Here is a 22,299-nt window from a genome sequence, read left to right on the forward strand (position 1 = left end):
CTGGGGAGCCGGGCCTGGCACAGCCAACTGGCTCAGCCATCAGGGCCACCTGGCGAGGCGGTGGCTGGCGGGGATGGGTCCTGTGGCCACTGGCTGCCCCATCACCTTGCTCTGCATTGCTTGGGGTGGAAAGTACATAAGAAGCTTTCCCAGGAAAAATCAGAGTACAGATCATCTCTGTTTTGTCACCTAGCGCCCAGCCAGGTGCCCACACTCGCTATCAGAAGGCCTCTGGAGGTTGAAAAATCTCATTCATAATAAAACTTCCCCCCCCCACCAGCGCCGGCAAGACTTTCCAGTGTGCCCACAGCAGCGTAGGAGGGACGGCTTCTGAGGGTGGCTGGCAAACCGTACCGGGATGAAGTGAGGTTTGGCCCCCACACCTCACCCCGTGTGTCAGGGGGCTGCCACCCCCAGGGCCACTCCGGTAACACGGGGCTGGGACAGCAGCAAGAGCCACGTTGAATTGAGGGCTCCCAAGGCTGCTGCGGTGAGGGAGGGAGGGGAGAAGGGAGGGCGGCAGGTCAGGGCCGGCTTCACAGCGCTGCAGCTGTGCCGGAGCCCGGGGTAAGTTTGTTTTCCTTTCCTGCATCCCGCCGTCTGCTCACCTTCGCCTCACGGGCGAACCGCTACGGCGATAGCTGCAGCGTGCTGAGTAAACGTTGCGCTGCGAGTTGTTGGTTACGGTTAATTAGCATTAATTTCGCCTTAAATGGATCTTAGTTCTGCTCCTTTTCTCTGGGGCTGCGGCTGGGAAGGCGCTGAGCAGAGTGCTTGGGATGGGGAGCGCGGCGGTACCCGGTGACAGGGGGCACCCGGCACCTCTGAGTGTGGAAGGAACGGAGCAGGACGGGGTGAAACTAGCACGATATCAGCTTTTCGCACACCCTGCCTTCTCAGCGACCGGCTCGAGGCCGCCGCGGCACCTGCATCCGTGACACCACAGGGCACGGCGCGGGTCTCAGGGCGGCAGCGAGCCGGAGAGACGGCGCCATCTTGTGGGTGAGGGCGCGGGCAACGGGCAACGGCGCCGCCCTCCAGGGCTTCCCTGCGTGGCTGTGGGCGTGCAGGATGCTGTGCTGCCATCTGAGAGGCAGCAGCTGGCCCCGCTGCTCCAAGGCAGAGCATTCAGCTGCCTCAGAGCGGGTGGGAGCCTGCGAGCAGCGCCTGAGGTCGCTCTGATTGTTGTCTCCCGCCCGGGGCGAGGGCTGTGGCGTCCAGGCGTTCTCCTGCTCAGCCGTGTTTCCCACAGCCTGGAGGACTCTGGGGCTGAGCCAGGTGGAATTTGTTTATTTATTGATTGATTGATTTTCCTGGAAGACGTCAAAGGAATCCTCGGAGGTGAAATCCCGCTCGCCCCCCAGCCTGTCACGCAGGCTACAAAAGGAGGGCTGTGGAGGTGAGCTGCAGGGGAGCACTGCCAGGTTGAGGCCAGAGCCCCTGCGAGTGCATCAGGTGTTTGGTGATAATTCAGTCCCCAGGAATCTTCCCAGTAAAGCAACAGAAAAAGAGCAGAAGCAGGATGATTTGCGAGGCAGACTCATTTTGTTGGTGAAAGGGAATCATCAAAGCACCCCCTCCTTTCCCTACGGTGGTGTCAACACCTTTCTTTTTCTGGTTTCCCTTCTTGTTGCTGATTGTTCTCTTCCCTGGAGCAGTTCAACTGGTAGAAATCTAGCGAGGGCATTGGCAGCTTTTACTTCAGCATCATCCAGCCCTGCTGAGAGGCACTCGACACAGAGCGGTGGTAAAATGCTGGCAGAGGTACGGCCCTGCTTGTTCTAGCTCTCCTATCGCTCTCACCACCAGCCAGAGGGAAGCTGTAAGCCACAGAGGCCGGGGTTAGAGGAGTCAAAGAGATTGCGAATCCTCGGAGGTGTGTGTCTGCGGTGCCGCTGGCTGGGTTTGCAGCGGTGGGGGATTGAGCCGGTCTCTGACAAGGCAGCGAATCCAGAGCTGCTGTGCTGGGGAATGCTCTGAAACGCTCTCAGGCAGGCGCTGCAGTCAGGCTTGTTGAATTGCTGCAGCTCATCTCTGCGCCAGGCGGTGTTTCTCTTACGGCTGGTTGTGGTGTTAAACGCTACAGCAATAAAGAGGCTTTGTTGTGGTCTCTGCAACGTTGCTTTTGCCTGGGCTAGCAGCAGTCTTTTTGTTGGAATAAATGCTTTCCCTGGAATTGGCTGTGGGGGCATGTGTGGGCACGTGTGTGTGCCGCTGCTTGTGGGTATGCATTGGACACAGCTGTGAACAGGCAATTCTGGTAGGTTCAGCCCTTGCCCAGACTTGTTGCACACGAGCGCCAGAATGATGTGCTCGCTGCTGGGAATGCTGGCTGCCGTCATGAGCTTTTGAAAGGGCTTGAGTGAAATTAATAGATGCTTTCCAGCCACATGCAGAAGTTGTTGCTAACATCTGGCCCAACGCTGTATTTAGTCTCAGGAAGTGGTCAACTTTTGGTGCGTTGAAGGAAGGACCAAACTTACAGATCCTGACCAATCTGGAGTGGGACAAACAGTTCCCTTCTCATGCAGCAGGGACCGACTCACATGCAGCACTGTACTGTGTAATGTATGGATGCAAGCCCTACAGTGGCCCGTTCCTTGGGAGCTTTGTAATTTTTTTCCTTTGGCACAGGTATCCTGGTTTGTTCCACCTAAGTTTCAGGAGGATCAGTCCTGCTCCAGGCTGGTTATAGAAACACACAATACCACCCCCCTCCCCCTTTCCCTCATCTTCCTCCCATTTATGTCTCTAGTCCAGAATCCCCAAAACCAATGAAATTATAATGTAGCATTCAAAGATTCAGGCTCCCTTTAGGCTCTTGGGAACAGAATGCTACCCTGTTAATAGCTGCTGGGTAGTCATTTCAAAACCATTTCTTTTCAGCTGGCACTACCGTAGCAAATTCCAGCAGAGAACGTGTTTCTGGCCTGCCGTGCCAGTAATCCTAGAGCGGAGTCTTATATGTGACCTCTTTTGAAATGCCAAAACTATATATTTCTTAAAATTCCAGACAGCAGTATTTCTAGGACTTGGCATTTAGAGTGGCAACAGGGTTGTTTGTAGGAAGAGAAGGGAAAGGACAGTAGGAGGATGTTGACCTAGCAGCCCTACAAACCTACCGCACTTAATCCACTTATCACTCTGGATTCCTGAAGCAGATAAAAGCTGATAACAGTTAAAACACATCACTGACAGGAGCAGCATGTTCTGTCCTCTAGAAATACATCATTGCTGGAAATTGCAAAGCTGTGCTACCATGGGGATGAGTGCGATATAAGAGCTGAGGAGGCCCTCACTGTTCAGCAGAACTCTTCCTTAGGAAGGTAGCTATTCCCTCCCTCCCCCAGCTATCTTGAAGATGCAATTCTGGCCTGAGAAGTGCTGCTGAGCGTGGTTGTGACCCCACATCCCCCCAGAGCCACAGTTGCCTGATCTGTGCCTACATATCTGAAATACCAAGTAGGCCCCCAGTGTCTTGTTACCGCACTTGATTGTCCTTGCTGCTCAGCGTTAAGACCTGTGAGGAGCAATTTGCAGCTGAGACCAGCCCTGTGCAGCTCATATCAGTGTGTCTTGGGGAGAGGAGTTCCTTTTGGCTAATCTAAGCTAAACCTTCCCTGGAGGAGTGCAGCTGCTGCACCAGCCTTACAAAGCCACACAAAGCCACTTGCTTCTCTCCCCATCTGCCAGGGCTCTCCTCAAGGCACTGGAGCCGGCCCCAGGCTCAGGGGGATAGAGCAGCCACAGCTGTGCACAGCCTCCCTGTGTCAATACTCCTTCCTCCTGAGAACCTGTCCCAGGTTGAACAGGGGGAAAACTGCTATGAACTGAGGGTAGTTTTGGAGCAAGTCTTGCTCATACAAACTCAACAGACAGGGTGATTATGAATATGCACAATCTCCAGGCTCATCTGGGTCTTAGAACAGACAGCACAGCCATCCCCCACCAGTTTCCACGGTGCATGTGGGCTTCCACCAGTGTGAGTGGGAACCCTTGAAGCTGCAGCAAAGCGGTTTCTTGTGGTCACTGCAAATGTCTCTCAAGAAGTCTAAAACAACTTCTCTAGAGAGGAGCAAAGACCTCTCAGACATCAGGGTTTTTTGAGTCAGACACTGCTCAGCTGTTGCATTGCAGATGTCTTAGCTAAAAACAAGCTTTCATTGAAATCAAAGACTCTTCGTGAGCGTAGGCGGCAGGATCCTCCCACAAAGAGAGGGTTTTCTTCTTCAAAGGGCTCTCCTTACATTTCCCTACAATAGATTTTTTTTAAGGTTTGCCTGCAGTGTGAAGCCGATTTAGGGCCAGCATCGTGTGAATCTGAAACATCACAGCTGTTACGGATGAATGCACTGTCTGGTTGTTCTCACTTCTGCAATACAAGCGCCTTTCTCTGAAGTAGCCTAACCTGTGGAAGGGAAGCGTTGGGCAGCAGGGAGTACAGCAGGGCTGTTTCTCTGTGCTGACTGCTGGTGCAGGTACTTGTTTTCCATTTTGAAAGCAAAGCAGGTGATCTCATGCTCAAGTGGTCATATAAAGAATTAGTCTGATAGTGCTCCTCTGCTGTGCACCCACACCCTGTGGTACTGCATGGTAGCTACCGGAGTAAGAGAATTCAAAGTGCCCTTTTCCCAAAATCTGGATAGTCAGTGCTGTGAGGTAGTCAGGGATGGCTGATCCAAAACAACCATATAAACAAATTCCTACAAAACTACTAAATGCCACTTTTAAGCTTGCCTGTTGCTCCAAAATCAGTTGATTTGTTCAATGAATTTGACTACGTTTACCTCAAATGACCTCAAGCTGCATCAGCCAAAGCACATTTTTCTCTGTATTCCAGCCTGGGGCTTTGGTCACTACAGAAGGTGACAAAGTTTGCTTTAAATGTGTGTGATGTTTTATGGTCATTGGAAGACAAAGCTCTGTGCGTTCAAGAGCTTACAGTCTAATCTTTTGACACCTGCCGATACACATAACGCCGTGATAATAGTATAGCGAAATGAACCACAGTGCAGGGAGGAGTCTGACAGAAAAGCAGAAGAGGTTGCATCTGCCAGGAACAACTTGCCAAAGGCAGTGTGTGTCTGTCCCGCCTGTCCCTGCACAAACGGGAGGGGATCGAACAGCCTTTCAGGCGCAGGAAGACCTCATGAAACACAATCTCTTTTTGCCTTCTGGATCTTCATATCTGGATGCTTTCTTACAGCCTTTTGACCTTACCATGGGCTCTAATCTAAAAGTCATCTTCCTGCTTCTTTGGTTGCTTCACTATGGAGGTAAAAAAGTTTTGTATTTTGTTTTTGTTTTTCCCTTCTGTTTACTCTCACGTTTGTTCATATGAGAGCATTTCCAGCTGCTATCTTTTGCTAATTTCCAGAGCTCCCCTCTAGGAATTTGCACGCTGCTGCTATTTCTGTCTTTTAAGCATTTCAAAGCTCAGAGAGAGAATCCTTAAGAAAGGGGGAACATGGGAGAAGGGTTATATAACCTAAATAAAATGGTTTGGCTTTTTCCCTGGCATGTTCCTCTCAAATTAGAGGCTCCTGGGATACTGTAAGAAGACAGATCTCTCCTCTGCTTTTTTACAGTGATGCTTTACAATGTCTTGTATAAAAACTGCATTCATGTGTGTTCTGCTGGGTAGAGATGAGGAGAAGGATGGTGATTTATTTTAGAAAATAAGGCCCAAAAGAGACTACTCAGGTTATCGCTCCCACTGTGGCTGCAGGAATTTCTCTTGCCTTCTTTCCATAACATTATAACTAGCGCACACAGGACTGTGCGCTCACAAAGACCGTGTCCCTCAGGACTTCATTGTATCCTAGTTGCTTTTACAGCCAAGAACCCTTTTCTAATGATGTAACCTAAGCTCTTCCTTACTCTTAGGCTATTGTACTTGGCCGTGTCATCTGTAGAAGATTTTCTTTAACTGATATTACTTCCCTGAAGTCTTTTCTGGACAGTGGTTGTGTCCTCCTTCAGTCATTGCACCCCTCAATTCTCCTTAGTGGTCTGCATTCAGTAGCATTGTCAGGGTTGCCTCTTCTGATTCTGGGTCCCTTCACACAGAGGTGGATGCTGCTATTCCGATGGAGCATTATTGCATGATGACAGGAAAGCAAGCCTGGCTGTGTTCTGGGACCGCTTTATTAATGCCTTGTTATGATCATTCATAGATGCCTTGTTCATAGATGCTGAGCCCCCGAGAATGCCATCAGAACCATGAATGGAAAAGCTCTACTTTACCTCTCTATATTTTTCCCCTTTTATTTTCAAGTCTGTGAAGGAATCCTGACTCCATCATTTTGTGACAAAACTTGAATGCAAGTTTCCAGTTCCCTTCCCTTTTTTGAGTATAGCAATGCTTTGCACATGCCTCCTCTTAGAGGGCTTATTTGTTGTGTTCTATCCGCTACCAGATAAACGGATCCGGAGTCTGATGTTAAACCCAGATTTGGCTGAGATGCCAAGTGATCCTGTATCTCAGGCTCCTTACTAGACTCACTCTTAGCATTTTTTTCCTTTTATTTTGCAAAATAGAGAGCAAACTCTGGTGTGGTTCCCCATCTCTGCTTATTCATCCTCTCTTGTAACTCCCTACACCATTGCCTACTGTGTTGCAGTGACAGAATGCTTTCAACAGACCTGTGTAAGGAGGAAGCACATGAAGGTCATGATCTCCCATCTCTCTGCATGAGATACTGTCACATGTAGATACTTAAGATCTGTAGTCTTCCGCAAATAGTTCCTGCATCTAGCAACCACTCTTGTGCTTTGCTGCCCATTTACAGCAGCAGTAAGTTGGGAGTGATTAAGCTGTGTCTTACTTCTCATGTCCCTGGTGCTGGGCCCCACGCACAATATGCAATTTCCTTCCTCACTCATGATTCAGAGATGCACGGTTCCACAGATGCACCTGCTTGCATACAGCATCTTCTTGCTGGCGCGGAGCGGTCACGTGCAGGTGTACACACCTGAGCAGAGGATTGTAACTCAGGAGTTATAGAAAACATCCAGCTAGTGTTTGTCATAGAAAATTGCTTTCCTTTTTCATAATTTGTAAGTAGTCTCACACCAGTGCAAAATCAGTTCACTTCCTGCTTCATTTCCTGTCTTTCTGTACGCTGGCGTTTTGCAGAGGAGCTCACAAGGGAAAAGGGGAAGCCTATGATTGCAACAGGCTATCTCAAATCACACAGCAATTACCTAAGAGATGTGGCAGATCACAAGGGGCACATGCTCTGCATCACTCAGTTTCTGACAAGGGCCAACACTGCTTGCTCTAGACACGCTTCTCGGCATACATTTATTTTCACCATGTGATCATGTCTTTGGGGCAGCAATTTTCTCCTGACTTACGGTAATGTTAGATGACTGCTAACAATTATCACCCTTACAGGGGGAGATGTCAGTGTACAGCAGAAACCTCTAATCCAGGTTGCACTGCTTAAGGAAAAATTATCCATCCCCTGTCAAGTCGTCTTCCCATACACACTGAAATACACCAGATTTACAATCTTCTATTACTGGATTAATGCACGGGACCAGGAAGTATCCATCTATAATACGAAAAAAGTAGAAGATATCCCCCCTGGAAAAGAGAATAAGACTGCCATCAAATCTTACAATTACGAAACAAAGCCACTTGAAAGCATCTCTTCTACTGGCACATACTACTGCAAAGTCCAATGGGATGACATCCAGATAAAGGGAAAAGGAGTGTTTGTCCTTGTTAGAGGTAAGTGAACAACCAGAGAGGAAGGGCATACAATTAAAAATCAGCTGGATTTTACAATGAAAATACGATCTTCTCTTCCTCTACCCAAGCAAGCTATAAAGTCACACAGGAGTAATGCTTAATCCCCAATATTTAATGCCATCACAGTTGAACGTGTTTTACACAGGTTACCTGTGCCATTGTTCCCAACTTACAGGTGGTAACATGAATATGCAGTAATTTCCACCTACCCTCCACAGGCACTTGGGAGCCTTAAAATCAGGATCTAAACAAGGACCAGGTGTTTTTAGTGTCAGTGTGCAGGACACAGCATGGTTTGGCCTTTATTAGTGTGACAGAGATGAATGAAAATGAGGTCAGTGGTTACAGTGCTCACTGTGATCAGATGTACAGGCTGGGTGCTGACTATTGGAGGCTCACAGTCAGACTAGGAGCTCACCCTAATCCCTCCCCTTTTTCCACGTGGCTACAAGGTTTCAGTTGTTCCATTGATGCACAGACTGGAAAACAAGGGAGGCCTTCAGGCCAAGATAAGTGCAATGCTATAGAAACGTGGTAAGAATGTGCATGCTGCTGATTGGCTGGATTTGCATTACTGAATGCTGTATACGAAGAACTACTTAGGGTAAATGTGAAGAGCCACCATGAAAAAGCTCTGCTGCATTGGTCAGGGGATGTCTGCAGTACCTGCAGTACCCACTGCTATTTCATGTAGCCTGTGGGCTTTCCACCATCTGCCTTTCTCCCCCTATCACTCAAGATCTTTCCCAGCCTCTAACTACCTACCAGCCTTGTGGGCTGCCATATTTAATTCACCTCCCTCTAATCTACGTGAAACACAGCTGTTCATACCCCATCTCCTTTGCATGATCCTCCAGCTGTGCCCTACTATCTGTTCAGTCAGACTGTGTTAAGAAGCAGATATGCGTCTATATAACCTCTGTATTGCTTCTATATTTTGAACTTCCTAGGACTTTTGACCAGAGTTAAAAATACGAGAAGCATAATTTCTGCTCACAGTACGAATCTTTTGCCTTCTTTCCCACAGGTACGGGGTATGCACAGACCTCTTATGGGCGAGAAATCCTCATTACCCTTACCACTCTTCTGGCTGCACTGAGCATCACTGCAACAGCTCTGCTAGTATGGAAAAGAAAGGCAAGTTATTACCAAATAAAAAGCAATACCTGACACGACCCATTCTAGGAATTTATTTCACTTGCTTCTAACTTGGCCGGATTGGAACTCCCCGTGCTGAAATTTGTCTGTGCTGAGTGTCTGCCTCGGGTTTATTTTCTTTTTCTAAGTTCAGTCATTCTGAGAAAAAAGATTACAGAAAAGATAAAGCGAGTCATTGATTTGTCCATTAAATAAATTCTGATAACCATTTTGACTTTGGCATGCTCTGCTTTAGAGCAAGGAGCTGACACAGGGCGGGAAGTCACACCAGCAGTGTGCTGGCCTTGAGAATATCCAAGCAGATGTAGCCTTGTGATGGGTCCTTGGAAAATGGCTGTTTCTGCATGCTTAGTTTGTGTCAATTTAGCAGCTCAGTTGTCTAAGGGATCCTGTGCAAGGCTGCCTTTCCACACAGCAGGGCCTGTGTCCTGTGCATCTGTTGCAGTCCCCACAGTGGAGGGAGAACAGGGCTTTCCTCATTTCTAATTCTTTTTTAAGATGGGGCCTACTCTGGTGCAAAGGCACAACCTGATGAAAGGAAACTGTGCAACCGCTTTCCTGAGCCATAGGTTGGGTACTGTAGAAACCAACAGTCTGTAGTATGGAGGGGATGGGGACCAGAATATTGAGCATATGCTTGGCAGAGCAAACATTAGGAGACAATGTTAAAGGGGAAGGTCAGGACAAGGATCCCAAGGAAGCCTGTGTAGAGGTCACAGCTGACTGCGAAAAAAAAGAGTGTGACAAAATCCTGAGCAGCCTGCCTGAGCTGACTTTGAGCAGAATGCAGATTAGACTAGACAAACTCCAGAGGCATCTTCCAGTGTCAGCAGTTCTGTGAGCTTGAAATTAGGAGACTTGCGAGGGAAACTGGGACTGGGAGCCAGAGTGAGGAAGCACTAGGGCCTGGAGGAGGGTATTAAGACTGGGCTCACAGGGACGCTTGGTTGAGAAGGCCAGTAGCACAGGCTGGAACCATCTGGGTGAGAAAGAACTGAGGGTAAAGGGGAAAACACAAGTGGGGAATAAAAGAGGTGTGGAGCAGGAGAAGAGGAGCTGAAAGTAGGACTGAAAGGTCTAAATGAATCAGGAGCCTTGTGGAATAAATTCTGAGGTTTTAATACTGGAATCCCTGTTGGCCAGGTGAAATCTATTGTTCCTATTACTGCTACCCTCAGATGTTCCTTTGCAATCTTTTGGATATCTTAAGGCTGGTTTGAATAGACCTGATGTATTGTAGAAGTGAATTTGGAGAATGATGGTTTTTTAGGCATTGTATCCACCCATATTTACTCTGTCAAGCTGCCTTCTGCCATTACAGCAGCAGAGTCTGCACGTGTTTTTATGTGAAAGCTATGCTGCTGATGCAGACCTTTGGCTCCAAGGAGCATCAGGTTTCAGCATGCACAGTCAGAGATAGTGAGATTGAACACAGAGTGGCAGCAGTTGGCAGACCTGCAAATCTCGTGAGATTTACCTTGCAGGCAGGCAGATGGAGGGGGAAGGAGTTAGAGGCAGAGTGACTAGGCTGGAGACGAGCTCCCACCTCTGCCTGCTTAGACAGCATCTCCATGGGGATAGGAGGGAGGCACTGTCACAGCTTGCCAGTTGGCATCTCTAGACTCTGAGGCAGGCCAGCAAGTCTCAGACCTACAGGCTCTCCTTGGGGCCTGAAGAGATCATGCAGTCATTACATTTGCCCTCCTGCTGAACACAGACCATATTTCTCACCACAGCTTGCTCAGACCTGCTGGTTTAAAAATGTTTATCTTTAAGAGAAGCTATTTAGCATCCTCCTTAGTTACTAATGGACTGGAAAGCAGTTCATCGTTTTCATGTGATGTGAATATAATCATCCCACTTCTTTCTGAATTAAAACAGAGATACTTAGCAAAGCTTTCTGCCTTCTCTGCCTTTCTGTTGCTTGCTGAGCAGTGCTAACCCTTACCTGTGCATGAATGAAGCATATTCAAGGAGAAGCCATCCGATGCGAGAAACATTTCAGAGGAAAAGATTTTCTCCCTTCAACTCCTTAACTCCATGCTGGACCTGCCTGTTAGTGTATCACTGACTATATGTCATCATTAATGCCTGCCTGGTGCTTTTCTCTAGACTGTGTATTAGCAACATCTTCCCAGCCAAACCTTCACAAAAAAAATCACTGCGTTCTGTCTCTCTGGAATTTCTCCTGCATTTTGAACATGGCCCTGCTTTATTCCCCATCCTACAGCATTGTACATGCTGTTAAATGCCTATTCCCTCCATTCTGCTGTCAGTAGTAGAGCCCAGTTTTGCTTTCCGGTGCTTCAGTGTCAGCTGTCAGACTCCTTCCTTTCACTCAGTGGTGAGAAAAGCGACTGTCCCGCATTGTGCAGAATGCCAGCATTCCATACTGTGCAAGTACTCAGAGGGTGCGTAGGCAGCTGGCTTTGATGTGACACTGGCATTCATTTCATCCTTGGGGAAATGGTGGTTTTTCCCAAATGTCTAATTCTGTGTGTTGTCCTGAGCAGATATTGTGTCCTAAAAAGAACCAGCTAAATATCAAGAAACAGAAGAGAGAAACTCGGCCTCCTTCAGCAACCCCACCGCCACCTTCTCCTGTTTATGATGTGAGTATCAGAATCACCCTCCATCTCAACATTAGTGATACCTATATACCTTGCAACCTCATTTCTGTGCTCTGCCCTGTTCAGCACCTCTCAGGACTGTGTATGTCTCCATCCTGTTCCCAGTGCCAAAGCCTTGCTCCATGCCCTGTGCCTTTCCTCTGCCAGCAGCATACAACTGAGCAGCGAGCATGGGGCCAGAGAGAGCTCTTGGCACTGGAGATGGAAGGACCTCCAGATGTCAGAGTGGAAGACTGGACCTCAGCCTTTCTTGTAGTGCACAGTGTCTCAAGGACATGGATTTCTCAGATGGAGATTGATGACTCATGGAAGTGGCGGGGAGAGAAACTCCCCCGCCAACAACTTTTTAGAGGTTCTGCTGTGATACCTTTGCTGGTGTCAGTGGCATGGAACACTGCAGTCCTGAGCTGGCTGACTAGTAGTCTGTGGGAAAAGGGCAGGAAGAAAGCGAAAGGATACTTTTTTGGAGCATTTCCCTTTTCACTGCTTAGAATGCAGCCAATCTCCTTTCTGCTGAACACCGACTGCTGCCACTCTTTGAGCCCAGGAGTGGCAGTGTCATAGGTAATAGGATTGGCGTGGCTCTCCTGAAACGTCAAGCCCAGACCTTGACTACCTCAAGTAACCATGACCCCTAATCACATTTACAGCCCATCCAGTTCCATTTAAAATGTATTCCTTCTCTTTTTTTTTCCCCCTTTGACTCCCATGGGAGGGCTGCTTTGCTAAGAAGGGAATGATTTATTTCATTTATTTATTTCTTTTCCACATGGTCTGTGGGACAAATGAGGAGGAATGAAATGAAAGTGAGAAGGATGTTGCCTGAATATTAGGAAACCTTTCTGACTGTGAGGTCTGTGAGGGCTGGAAAAGTCTCTCCAAGGAAAACCTGTAAGCTCAGCTGCATGAATCATTTAAACTAAACAAAGCAGAGCTCTGGAGAATGTACTGCAGAGAGGAGCAAAGCCCTGCCAGAGAGGCATGGAAATCTGATAGGGGGCAGATGTGAAAGCAAGGGCAGGCTTGCCCTCTTCTTGTTCACACTTCACTGAGTGGGGGGGACTGCTTTGTGGCCCTTCAGTTTCTGGAATGGAGGTTTAAAAGAAAGCACTATATATGGTACGTGATATGTTTATTCTGTGTAAAAAGAAAAGCTCTGGGTAAAGGATGTTGGAGGTTATAAACCTTTTCATTTGTATCCAGTAATTTCTTTTTAATTCTGTCTTTTAAAAATCCGAATGGGTAGTTTCCTGCTGAAGTGGATGATTTCTGCAAGGAGACAAAAAAAAATTCAAATCCATTTCTCGCTCAGTCGGCCTCGTCATGCATCCTTAGCTCCATCTTAATTACATGTTTCATCATGTTGTTCTGTTCAGGAGGCCCCACTAAGGCTAATGCAGCAAGCCAGCAGAGCCAGCCTTAGGCACAGGCAGTCCCAGTAGCTGGCTGGGCTCCTGTGCTTCCGGGAGCCCTATGGACCTGGCCCATCCAGCCTTCCCCCATACCCATTAGCCGCACGCCAGCTGTGCAGGGCTTGCAGCCAGCCCAGTGTGCAGGGCAGGCAGCTCAGCCCCCTTTGGCAGTGCGGCAGGCAGCTTCAAATCATGTCATGTATGCCATGGGGTGTGAGCCTGCCCCACAGAGCAGCTGCTGTGACTCGTTCAGGCACGAGGCAACAACTACTGCAGCAGACACAGGGCACAGTAAGAGCAGGGCTGAGACGTTATGGGAAAGGTAATGGGGAGGAGAGGGTGAGCCCTGGGATGGAGAACGTACTCTGTGAAATCCTGTTGGTGTTTAACTGGGTTGCTGAACACACAGTGATTAATTCCTGGGGAAGAGAGGAACAGATTACTATCTGTGGTCAGCTCTGGAGGAAGCTAAGGCAAGGAAATGGTGTGGATGAATGGAAAGTCACTTCTACTGATGAGATGGAGATCAGAGATTAGGTGAAGGGACAGGAGGCCAGCATGTGCCAGATGTGTCTGTGGGGGGAAAGCAGAAGGTTCAAGTCTGGAAAAAAGTCTGGGAGCCGCAGTGTTCTAGTGGGCCTGGAGCTTGGAGCAGGCACAGCAGACAGCAGGACTGGACATACAGGCAAGGGCTTGGAACTGGCTGGTACACCTGTTAAATGGTCTGTGCTATCTTCCCTGGCAGCAAGGCTTGTCCCTGGCACAGAAAGGCTCCCAGCACACCTTCTGCAAAGCCATTCTGCTGCACGTCGCTAGGAGCAAACGCTCTCTCCACTGTCTCTTCCAGGTGTCACCTTATGGTCTCTAAGGGAGAGTGTATGCAGTGAAAAGCAGCCTGAGAGAGTACAAAGTCTCAGTAGTGGGGGCAGCTGGACACCTGCTTTGTGCCGCTACACTGCCAAGCACTGCAAGGCCTCTTCGCCCTCCTTTAGCCCCAGAGGAGTTCATTGCACCACCCAGACCGAAACCTGTATTTCCCTTCATTTTCCAGCTTAGGTGCCTAGTTAATGAGCAGCTTGGAAATAACAATCCAAGGGCCTTGCTTCGCCTGCTTTACACTTCAAACAAGCTTTTTTTTCAGCAGCAAACAGAGCTCCTGCAGCGCAGGCGAGTTCCAGAGCACTGGAGCTTTTTGAGAAGGCATCTGCCAGCAGGGAGGAGAGGCCTGTGTGCTACCACTGCGACAGTAGCAGGTGCTCAGTGATCGTGTACAAGTAATTGATTTGCAAATGGCAGTTGGAGACACTAGCCTTCCAACTGGCCTGCAAAGCATTGTCAGGAGCCTCCATGGGAAGGAGAGCTTGCAGAAAGAGGGAATCTCTTTGGGGGTTTAAGCACTACAAGGATGCGTCTTGCTTGTGAGTGGCTTTGGACTAGAGCAATGAAAAAGGCTGCCTGTCATGTCAACGGGATGCAGAGCCAGACTGTTAGGAGCACAACACACGGGACAAGGTCCTCACTGCAAGCATGACAAAGAAAACTGAAAATGAGGAAAGGGAAATGGGATTTTCTGCACACACGTGCACACAGAAGTAGTCGGGAGCGTGTGCTCCAGGCCAGTGGGATCTTGAGAGAGGGACATGGACAAGTGAAGTATTTTGACTTCCTACAAAGGAGGAGGAGTGGAAATGGGAGAGCCACATGGAGCTTCTTTCTCTGTGGCCCTTTCTTGATTGGGGCTTGCTCCCAGCCCCATTTCCAAATGCTGCTCTGCTATCATCTTGTCCTGTTCAAACCACAATCCTGCTGGCCATGATCCAGAAAGATGCTGAACTCCCGATGAAACGATGGGAGTCAGATGACTGTCAGTCCCAGGAGAAAGCCCCTGTATTTTGCTGGTCCCCTTTGCTGTGTTGCAGGGCTCCTTGCTCCCTTCACAGTCTCTCCACTAATACCATCTGCCCCTCTTACGGCTGAGCTCCTCCCATCTTCCTGTTGCCAGAGAAACAGCCACCTTGGCAACCTGCTGTCATCCTTGAAACACACATGGAAAAGTCCTCCTGATTGTTATGTTTGATCCTTCAGGCAGATCTGGAACATCACTCAAACTGACATGCATCTCTTGTGACATGATTACCTGGGGGACCAGCGGGTGCATACACATGTAGAACGTGTGTGTGTTTCTCTGTATCCGTGTGGGACCGCGGATATGGCTGTGGGCCTGCAAGTGTATTGATTTTTATAATAATTAATTCTTCTTATTATTATTCTTTACTCACTCTTAAGAAGAAAGGACAGTTCTAGCTTGGAAAAAAACAAAAACAAAACCAGGCAATAAACAGAAATCATGCCTATTGTAGGATTTCCTGTTTTCAACAGCCATGTACTTCAAGACCCCAGAATAGCCTCCCTTCTCATCATTGTGTGCCCAGAACAACCTCTGGCAGTTAGGCACCCCAACACTCTTGAGAGATGCAGCTTGCTGCCTGTTACTCGTGGTTCCCTTTGAGCACTACAGACAGAAAGGTCTTTCTTTTACATTCTGGGACAGTTTGGAGGGAAGTGGGGGCACTGGCACTGTTCTCTTCTGCCTTACATTGGATAGGTAATGTCATAACCTTTGTCTGTCAGCCTGAAAAAGGAAGATGATGAAGCTGCACTGTAGAAGTTTTAGGGCAAAAATGATTTTATTTTTATGCGAGACGGGAACTTCAGAATCTTGGAGGTCAGGTGTTCCTCAGAAATGGCAGGCATGAGATGAGGAATCAGATGTGCTTAACCCTAAGCATTTTATGTAAGCCCTACCCTTTTCTCTCTTCCCTTTCCAGTGCCTGGATTCACAGCAAGTTGAGGTCTATTCTGTCCTCGAGAACAACACGAAGATCCCAGAACATAGAAAGAGTCCTCCAGGCAAGGTAAAGGCTGGGATTGTGTTCTTGGAGAATTCTCTTATATGCTGGAAAACTCAGAGGCACCATGGCACTAGCAGGTAGTAAGTGTGTCTGCTATTTCCCTACTTCCAGCCCCACTGAAAGAAGAAAATGGGACATGACATCCACTCACCAGCTGGGCTGCACATGTAGTGTATCTTCCTGCTTCTGACAGAACCCCTTCTCCTTCAGTGTTACTGGTTCTGGCAGTCCTGGCATCATACAGATGCTTTGCTGAAAGCTATTGAGATGTTTGGCACTGCTCCCTCTAAATGGCCCAGGCATTCATGGAGAGTTGGTCCGATGCTGTCCCCCACTGTTGCCCTTTCCAGATTGTTTAGGCAGCCATGAAGTCCTCCAGCGTAGAGGAATCTGTGCTCTAGGGGCGGACTCGGACACAATTTTACTCTGGCTGTAAGCACCTGAGAGCCATGTCCTGGTAAAAGAAGGTAGGATGGTCTAAACAGAGGCAGGAAAAGGCAGTGTGGCTACGTCTTCTATCGCCTTGCTCAGCTGAGAGTTACGAGTTAGAGACAAGGAACTGAATCCACTCATAATGAAAGTAGCTGCAACTTGGAATATGCAGGCATGGATCAATTGTGGGGGCCATATGGTGTGGAATAGAGGCCCACACAGCCCTGTACCCTGCCCTTAGCACAAGTATCAGATGTTTCTAGGGACAAAACCCCAGGGAACACTTCCTTCCTGCGCTCAGATCTTTGTTGCTCATTTCCCCTTCAGAATTCTTATCTACTTAAAAAGTATTTTCACTCTTCTAACGCTGGAAAATTTTTCTGAAAAATGTCTCCTGCTTTTCTCCCTCTGATGTCCTGCTGCAGGGAGTTCTCCAGGTTAACTATGCAGTGTGGAGCCTGCAGCCATCTTTGGCTGGCACTATCCCCCTGTTTCATGACGGATGGTATTTTCTAGTGTCTGAAGCACTTTCACAAATCCAGTGGTATAGAATCAAGTGCCTTCTTCCATGTCAGAGCTAGTTGCATGTGTTCTGCTTCCAGTACCAGTGGCATCCTGCAGTTCGTGCTGTAGCTTTAAAGAGGTGGCAGCAGAGGCAGTGGCAGGTATCTGAATACTGCAGTTGATTACTGAAGCAAAGAATAGGTTCTTTTATATAAGCTGTCTTATACCACAGTGCATCTTATGTTCTGGAAGAGACAGCAGCCTTGCTCTTGCGTTCTTGCATTTTGAGCTCATTGGGTAGGAAGATCAGTAAGTCCAGATTCCTCTTCTCTGTCCTATTTATTCATCTGTATACCTTTATCAGCTGCCCCCTTCTAAATGATTTGGTCTGAATGAGGAGATGCAGTACCTGCCTTTTTTCCTACCGTGGAGTTGTCTGGGCTGTGCTGAATCACCTGTGTGTGGCCCACACCACTGAACTGCTGCTTTAGGGGCCAGCAGACTTGTAAAACAGAGTGGGAACAAAGCAACAAAGCAAGAGCAAAGGAGTATCTGTGTGCGAGTGGGTCTGGCTCTTGTGGTCTCAGCAGGGGAGAGGTAAAGATTGAAAAAGAGATGGGAGAAACAAAGGAGAAGAGAGCAAAGAGAGGTGATAGGATGAGCTCTCACTGCCATGAGCAGACACTTCTGAGTGTGTTCAGTCTTCATGCTGGTCAGAAATGGGGAAGTGTGAGCAGCAAGGCTCCCCCACTGTTGTGTCCCACCTCAGGGTTCTGCTTATCTTCTCCAAGTGAGGAGAGTGGAAAGGAGCTTCTGTAGTAGGAGCAAGTGTGAGGATTGGAAGAGAATGCCAAGGCCTTGGGCTCTCTGTGCAGTGAACAGTGATTTAAAATGGAAAAGGTGGGAGAATTGTATTAATCTCTGAAGTCGTTTCACAAAAGCCAGGAGTGAGTTTGGTTCCCCTCACAGCCTTCTCTGCACAGGTGAATTTGTGCTTCTCACTGCAGTGACGAGCCTCTTGATCAGCTTCCCACTCCATCGTCCTGGGCTCTGGCTACCTGGGATGCTCATCCTCTAGCTGGCCATGTCAGAACTTAATAGGGTGTTTTCCTAAGAGCAAAACTTGTGGGTCAGTGGGTTTGGGCTGGAGCAGGAAGCTTGGGTTGTTGAACTGTGGCTGAAACTCACTGCAGAGAATCACTGCCAACCCTTTGTGCACGATGCTGCATGTAAAGTGAAGCAGCACAGAGAGCACTTGAAACAAGAGCATTTGCAAGCTGTTGCATTGTGCTGACAGACAGACTGGGTGGCGAGGGGTTAATCCTCTAGTGTCTGTTCCTGCTGTGGAGGTGCCTGCACTCAGATTCTGTAGACTATTTCCCTTTGGCGGTGGCAACAGAGAAGAAGCTAGTGTAGGTAGGGCTCCATTCACCCTCTGGCATTCCAGCTACTCGCTGTATAACCTTGCTTACAGCAGGCCTGTGCCACGCGGCGCTTAAAATATCAGTCTGTCAGCGCCTTGTCTACACAGGGAACAGTTGTGAGGAATAGACTCAACTGTTGAAGAAACAGGATTGGGGAGGTCAGGGAATTCCTCCTTCACAGAATCCAAAGTGATTTATTTTTTTACCCAGTCCAATTTTCCCTCCCCTCCTTGTCTGACAGCTTTTTGGGCAAAGAGTGACAAGTAAAGGAGGCATCTTTATCCCTTGGGCTGGATTAGTCACGTTTGTCTCTTTTGGAGCAACATTTTTCAGCACAGCGGCTTCCGTTTCAGCAGATCACTTATAGCCAGTTCTAACAGAACAAACGTCAGTGTCTGCTGATTAAGAATTAATTCATCTTCTTTTGAATAATTTTCCTCCATTTCTTTTTTCTCCTTTTCATCATTCTGCAGACACCTAAGAAGCAAGAAACTCTAGAAGAATACAGTGATATACTGTATGAGAATATCTAAGGGAAAAGCTGACCCTGTGTGGATCCGACATCTTCCTGCACAACAGAACTACTTTCTACACCCTCAGTTCTCTGCGAAGACCCAGAGTGACTTCAGGGCACAGCCACGGGGGACTCGTGAACCTTGGGCTCCCTCCAGACTGCCCTTCATTAGCAGCAGAAAACATCTGTTCAAATCCCACGGGTGCTCAGACTGTATTTATGCAGCAAAGCTATTTTGCAGCAAAGCTGTTTGATGCAAAAGAAAAGCTGTTTTTTGTCGAGCAGTCACACGTATCTTAGAAATGGTGCAGATGGGATCTGTGCAGGTTTCTGTCACCTGGCCTGGCTGAAATACTTGAATCTTGATCTTGTGTAAGTGGTATCACAGCCCAGAGACCTCCCTGCTTGCTGGCCTGATCTTCAAATCCTGACCTGCAGCAGTGCATCTGATCCTGTGCCCATGGCTTTCCTGACACAGCCATCGGGCCTTCGTGCATAGTTTAACGAAGATCCAAGCATCCACCTGCCCGTTTTTCCTTTCTCAGTAACCCCACAGTGAAACATGCTTTCTCATAATCTGCTAATCCCATCAAATAGTCACAGATGCCTGCTGTGACCATACTCAACTGACTCAAATCAGTGCCTTGGAGGAAATACTTTCCCTTCAGCAATATCAGCAGTATTGGACGAGGGATGGATGCATGAACAGAGATAAAAATGGAGTTGAGGAAGACAGAGAGAATATCCGTGTCTGCCAAGATGTCCCAGTGGCAGCGACCCCTCCAGAACAAGGAAAAGGAAAAGCTGGGAACCAAGGAAACACTTTTGCTGGGCTGCATAATCCAAACAGTTGTGGGGTCACATCCCAGCCCAGAGAAGTTCAAGCTGATCTCCCCAGTTTGCTGTTCTTTTTGGCAATGGGCATTTTTACTGCTAGGGATTTTGAATTTCCGTGGGAGGAAGGTTTGGTATCTCTGCCCACCAAAATCCATAGGTTTGCCTTTGTTTCAGCTGGCCATGTTTTTTTTCCTAACGAAGATAGGAGTTTTGTTTTGCTATGTTTTCTCTTATAGATTATTTGGGCAGATAGGGCAGTTCTCAAACTTAGAATGACCAGAGCGAGGAGAGAGACCCTCGTGGTGAATTTTCCATCCAAGCTCTTTTCTCTCCTGCCAGCTGCAACTTTCCTAGCCTTTGTGCTGATGCATATTCTAGTTCTGGTAGGGAAAAGGTTACATTTAATATCCATATAACACGATCAAACCAGCGGATCAAAAAGCTGAGGCCGTTTTATCTCAGATTAAAAAACAACAACAAAATAACAACCAAACAAAACCAACCCAAAATAAGAATACGTAGAATAACTTGAGAGGAATCATAGGAACCTCTTTAAAGAAGAAGATCAAATTAAAACGGAGCTCCAGGGTCGTAGGACCCTCTCTAGTTGAAGATAATGTTGCTATGCATCAGAGATAGAGGCTATGGAAAATGTCTCCAGGGCCTCCAACCTTCCTATACTATGTTTAAAGAGATAATCCGCTTATTGCTTTGCTCTTTTTATTAGAAGAGATTTCAGGCATGCAATTTGGACTTTCTTTAACCACAGGAAAACGCTTTTTCTCTTCCCAGAGTTGAGGAATTCATTTCAGAAAGAGCAATAAATAGACAGTGTGTCTCACTAGACTCGTCTACCAGTTGTTCAGTGATCACAATAATTAGAAATAGAAATGTTTGAACTCGGCAGTTTTGGTATTTAATGATGTGACCAGAAATAGCAATTGGGATAAAAACATTTCTCAGAAACAACAACAACAAAACGGGGGACTGTGCAGGTATCATCTTTCCTTTCCTTAACAGATGCGAAGAAATGATGAGATGAAATATCACTACGATCTGGTGTGGCAATAAAGCATTCTGAAGAAGCTGGTGGTTGAGATGAAAAGTTTTAAGCTTTCCAAGTAATGTTGGTTGTTTGGTTTTGTTTTGCGTGTTTTGCCTTTTAAATGTTACACGTACTAAAAATGACAGTGCTGCAAATTTCCTGGCAAAGGCCTCACTTTGCAGTGAAGTGTTTTGCTTTGCCTTTCTGTTAAACAGTGTTCCCTCCATTTATGTCTGAACAATTCTATATATTAAGTAGCAGAAGGCGTTTAAAACGAAACAGAAGAAGAATGATATTTGGAATAGAAAGACTATTTTGGAACAGTCGGTGCTCAAGTACTGAACGAATCCCAACCGGTTCTGATCAATCAAGTGAAAAAGTAAAAATGTCCAAGAAACGCTGAAAGTCTGGGGATTTGGGCTGCGTGCCAGAGCCTGTCAGAGTCGGGAGGAGTTGCTGTGTTGATTTCAATGGGTTTGGGATTGGTTCTGCGAGGCTAAAAGACTGCTGCTGGAGAAAAAGGAAGCTTGGAAGCTGCGTAGCCTGGAGCTAGTATCGCTTCTCTAGCGTTGTGCTCTGTGGGCAGCCGCCCAGAGTGTGTGAGAGAGAGAGGCGTAAAGCAGGAGATGGTGAGAGAAGAGTTGTTTTTAAATGGTGCAGAGTTTTCCAAGGAGGTATGAGGAAATGCCCTCTGGCACAGGTAGGAGAAACCAGTGAATATAATTTATATAATATTGATGCAGTTTCTTTATAGCAAAGGTTTGTTCAGGAAGAAAAGAAAAAGAAAAAGGCAGTCGTTTGCTCTTCTTGTTTGTACAGTCTCTGAGAATGGATAAAGAAAGAGATTGTTTTTTAAGTGCGGAACAATATGAATAATAATAATAATGAAACATACAAAGAAGAAGCTAAGGATTAGCTACCCCTGCTCCACACAAGTGAGACCTGATGACGGACTTATTGTGTTTATTCCTGAATTGAATGCTGAGAATGGATTCCTCTCAAAAACGATGTCCCTGAGGGCCGCGGCTCTGCTCGCTTTCCCCAGCCCGGTGCAGTTACACACAGAACATGCTCTCAGGTTGCAGAGCTGTAATCTTTGATTCCCAGGTGGTGCGAAAGCTAAGAGAAATTACCCCTTTGTATTGACAGGATTTCAGGAAGTGGAGATGTTATCAAAATAAGCAGAGGTACAAGGTGGAAAATGCACTGTTTTCTTGTAAAGGAGGTGCCCTATTAACACAGGGCCCTTTATCCTCTGTACCAAGAGCAAGCTTTTGCTCCACAGATGCAGCCTCTCACTGCCATCATCCCTCTCCGTGTTGTCTTAGCTGGCTCTGCTCTAAGGGGTGTTGGTGGCACTGAGGCCATCCTGTCCCTTTCAAACAATCCCTTCACAACACTTTCCAGCAAGCCCTACTTTCAGAAGGCAAAAAGCTGAGTGCGTGTGAGTGGTTCACTGTTTTCATCCTTTTTGGTAGAGAACAAACTCTTGCAGGGGTGCTGTTTTCTGGTATGAAATACACCAACCACGTATTGCCTTTTATCTGTAGACAACAAAGAGCTTGTTGTGATAGGTGTCTGAAACAAAATGTATGACCAAGGTGTTGTCCATTGTGTTCTCTTTCATTGCTTCCGTCTTCCGATCATCATCATCTCTCTTCTCAGGGGTATC

At 47.4% G+C, this 22,299-nt stretch overlaps 1 protein-coding gene across 1 annotated transcript; it reads left to right on the forward strand.

Moving 5' to 3' along the window:
- The first annotated feature begins 5,084 nt into the window (after positions 1 to 5,084).
- On the forward strand, positions 5,085 to 20,886 carry NFAM1 (NFAT activating protein with ITAM motif 1). The gene is made up of 6 exons (XM_072352281.1): positions 5,085 to 5,276; positions 7,400 to 7,738; positions 8,787 to 8,896; positions 11,431 to 11,529; positions 15,788 to 15,874; positions 18,705 to 20,886. The coding sequence occupies exons 1-6, from the start codon at positions 5,150 to 5,152 to the stop codon at positions 18,762 to 18,764; spliced, it is 822 nt and encodes a 273-aa protein (XP_072208382.1). The 5' UTR covers positions 5,085 to 5,149; the 3' UTR covers positions 18,765 to 20,886.
- Positions 20,887 to 22,299: the final 1,413 nt, after the last annotated feature.

Source organism: Excalfactoria chinensis, chromosome 1 (genome assembly GCF_039878825.1).
Source record: "Excalfactoria chinensis isolate bCotChi1 chromosome 1, bCotChi1.hap2, whole genome shotgun sequence".
NCBI classification, from domain to species: domain Eukaryota; kingdom Metazoa; phylum Chordata; class Aves; order Galliformes; family Phasianidae; genus Excalfactoria; species Excalfactoria chinensis.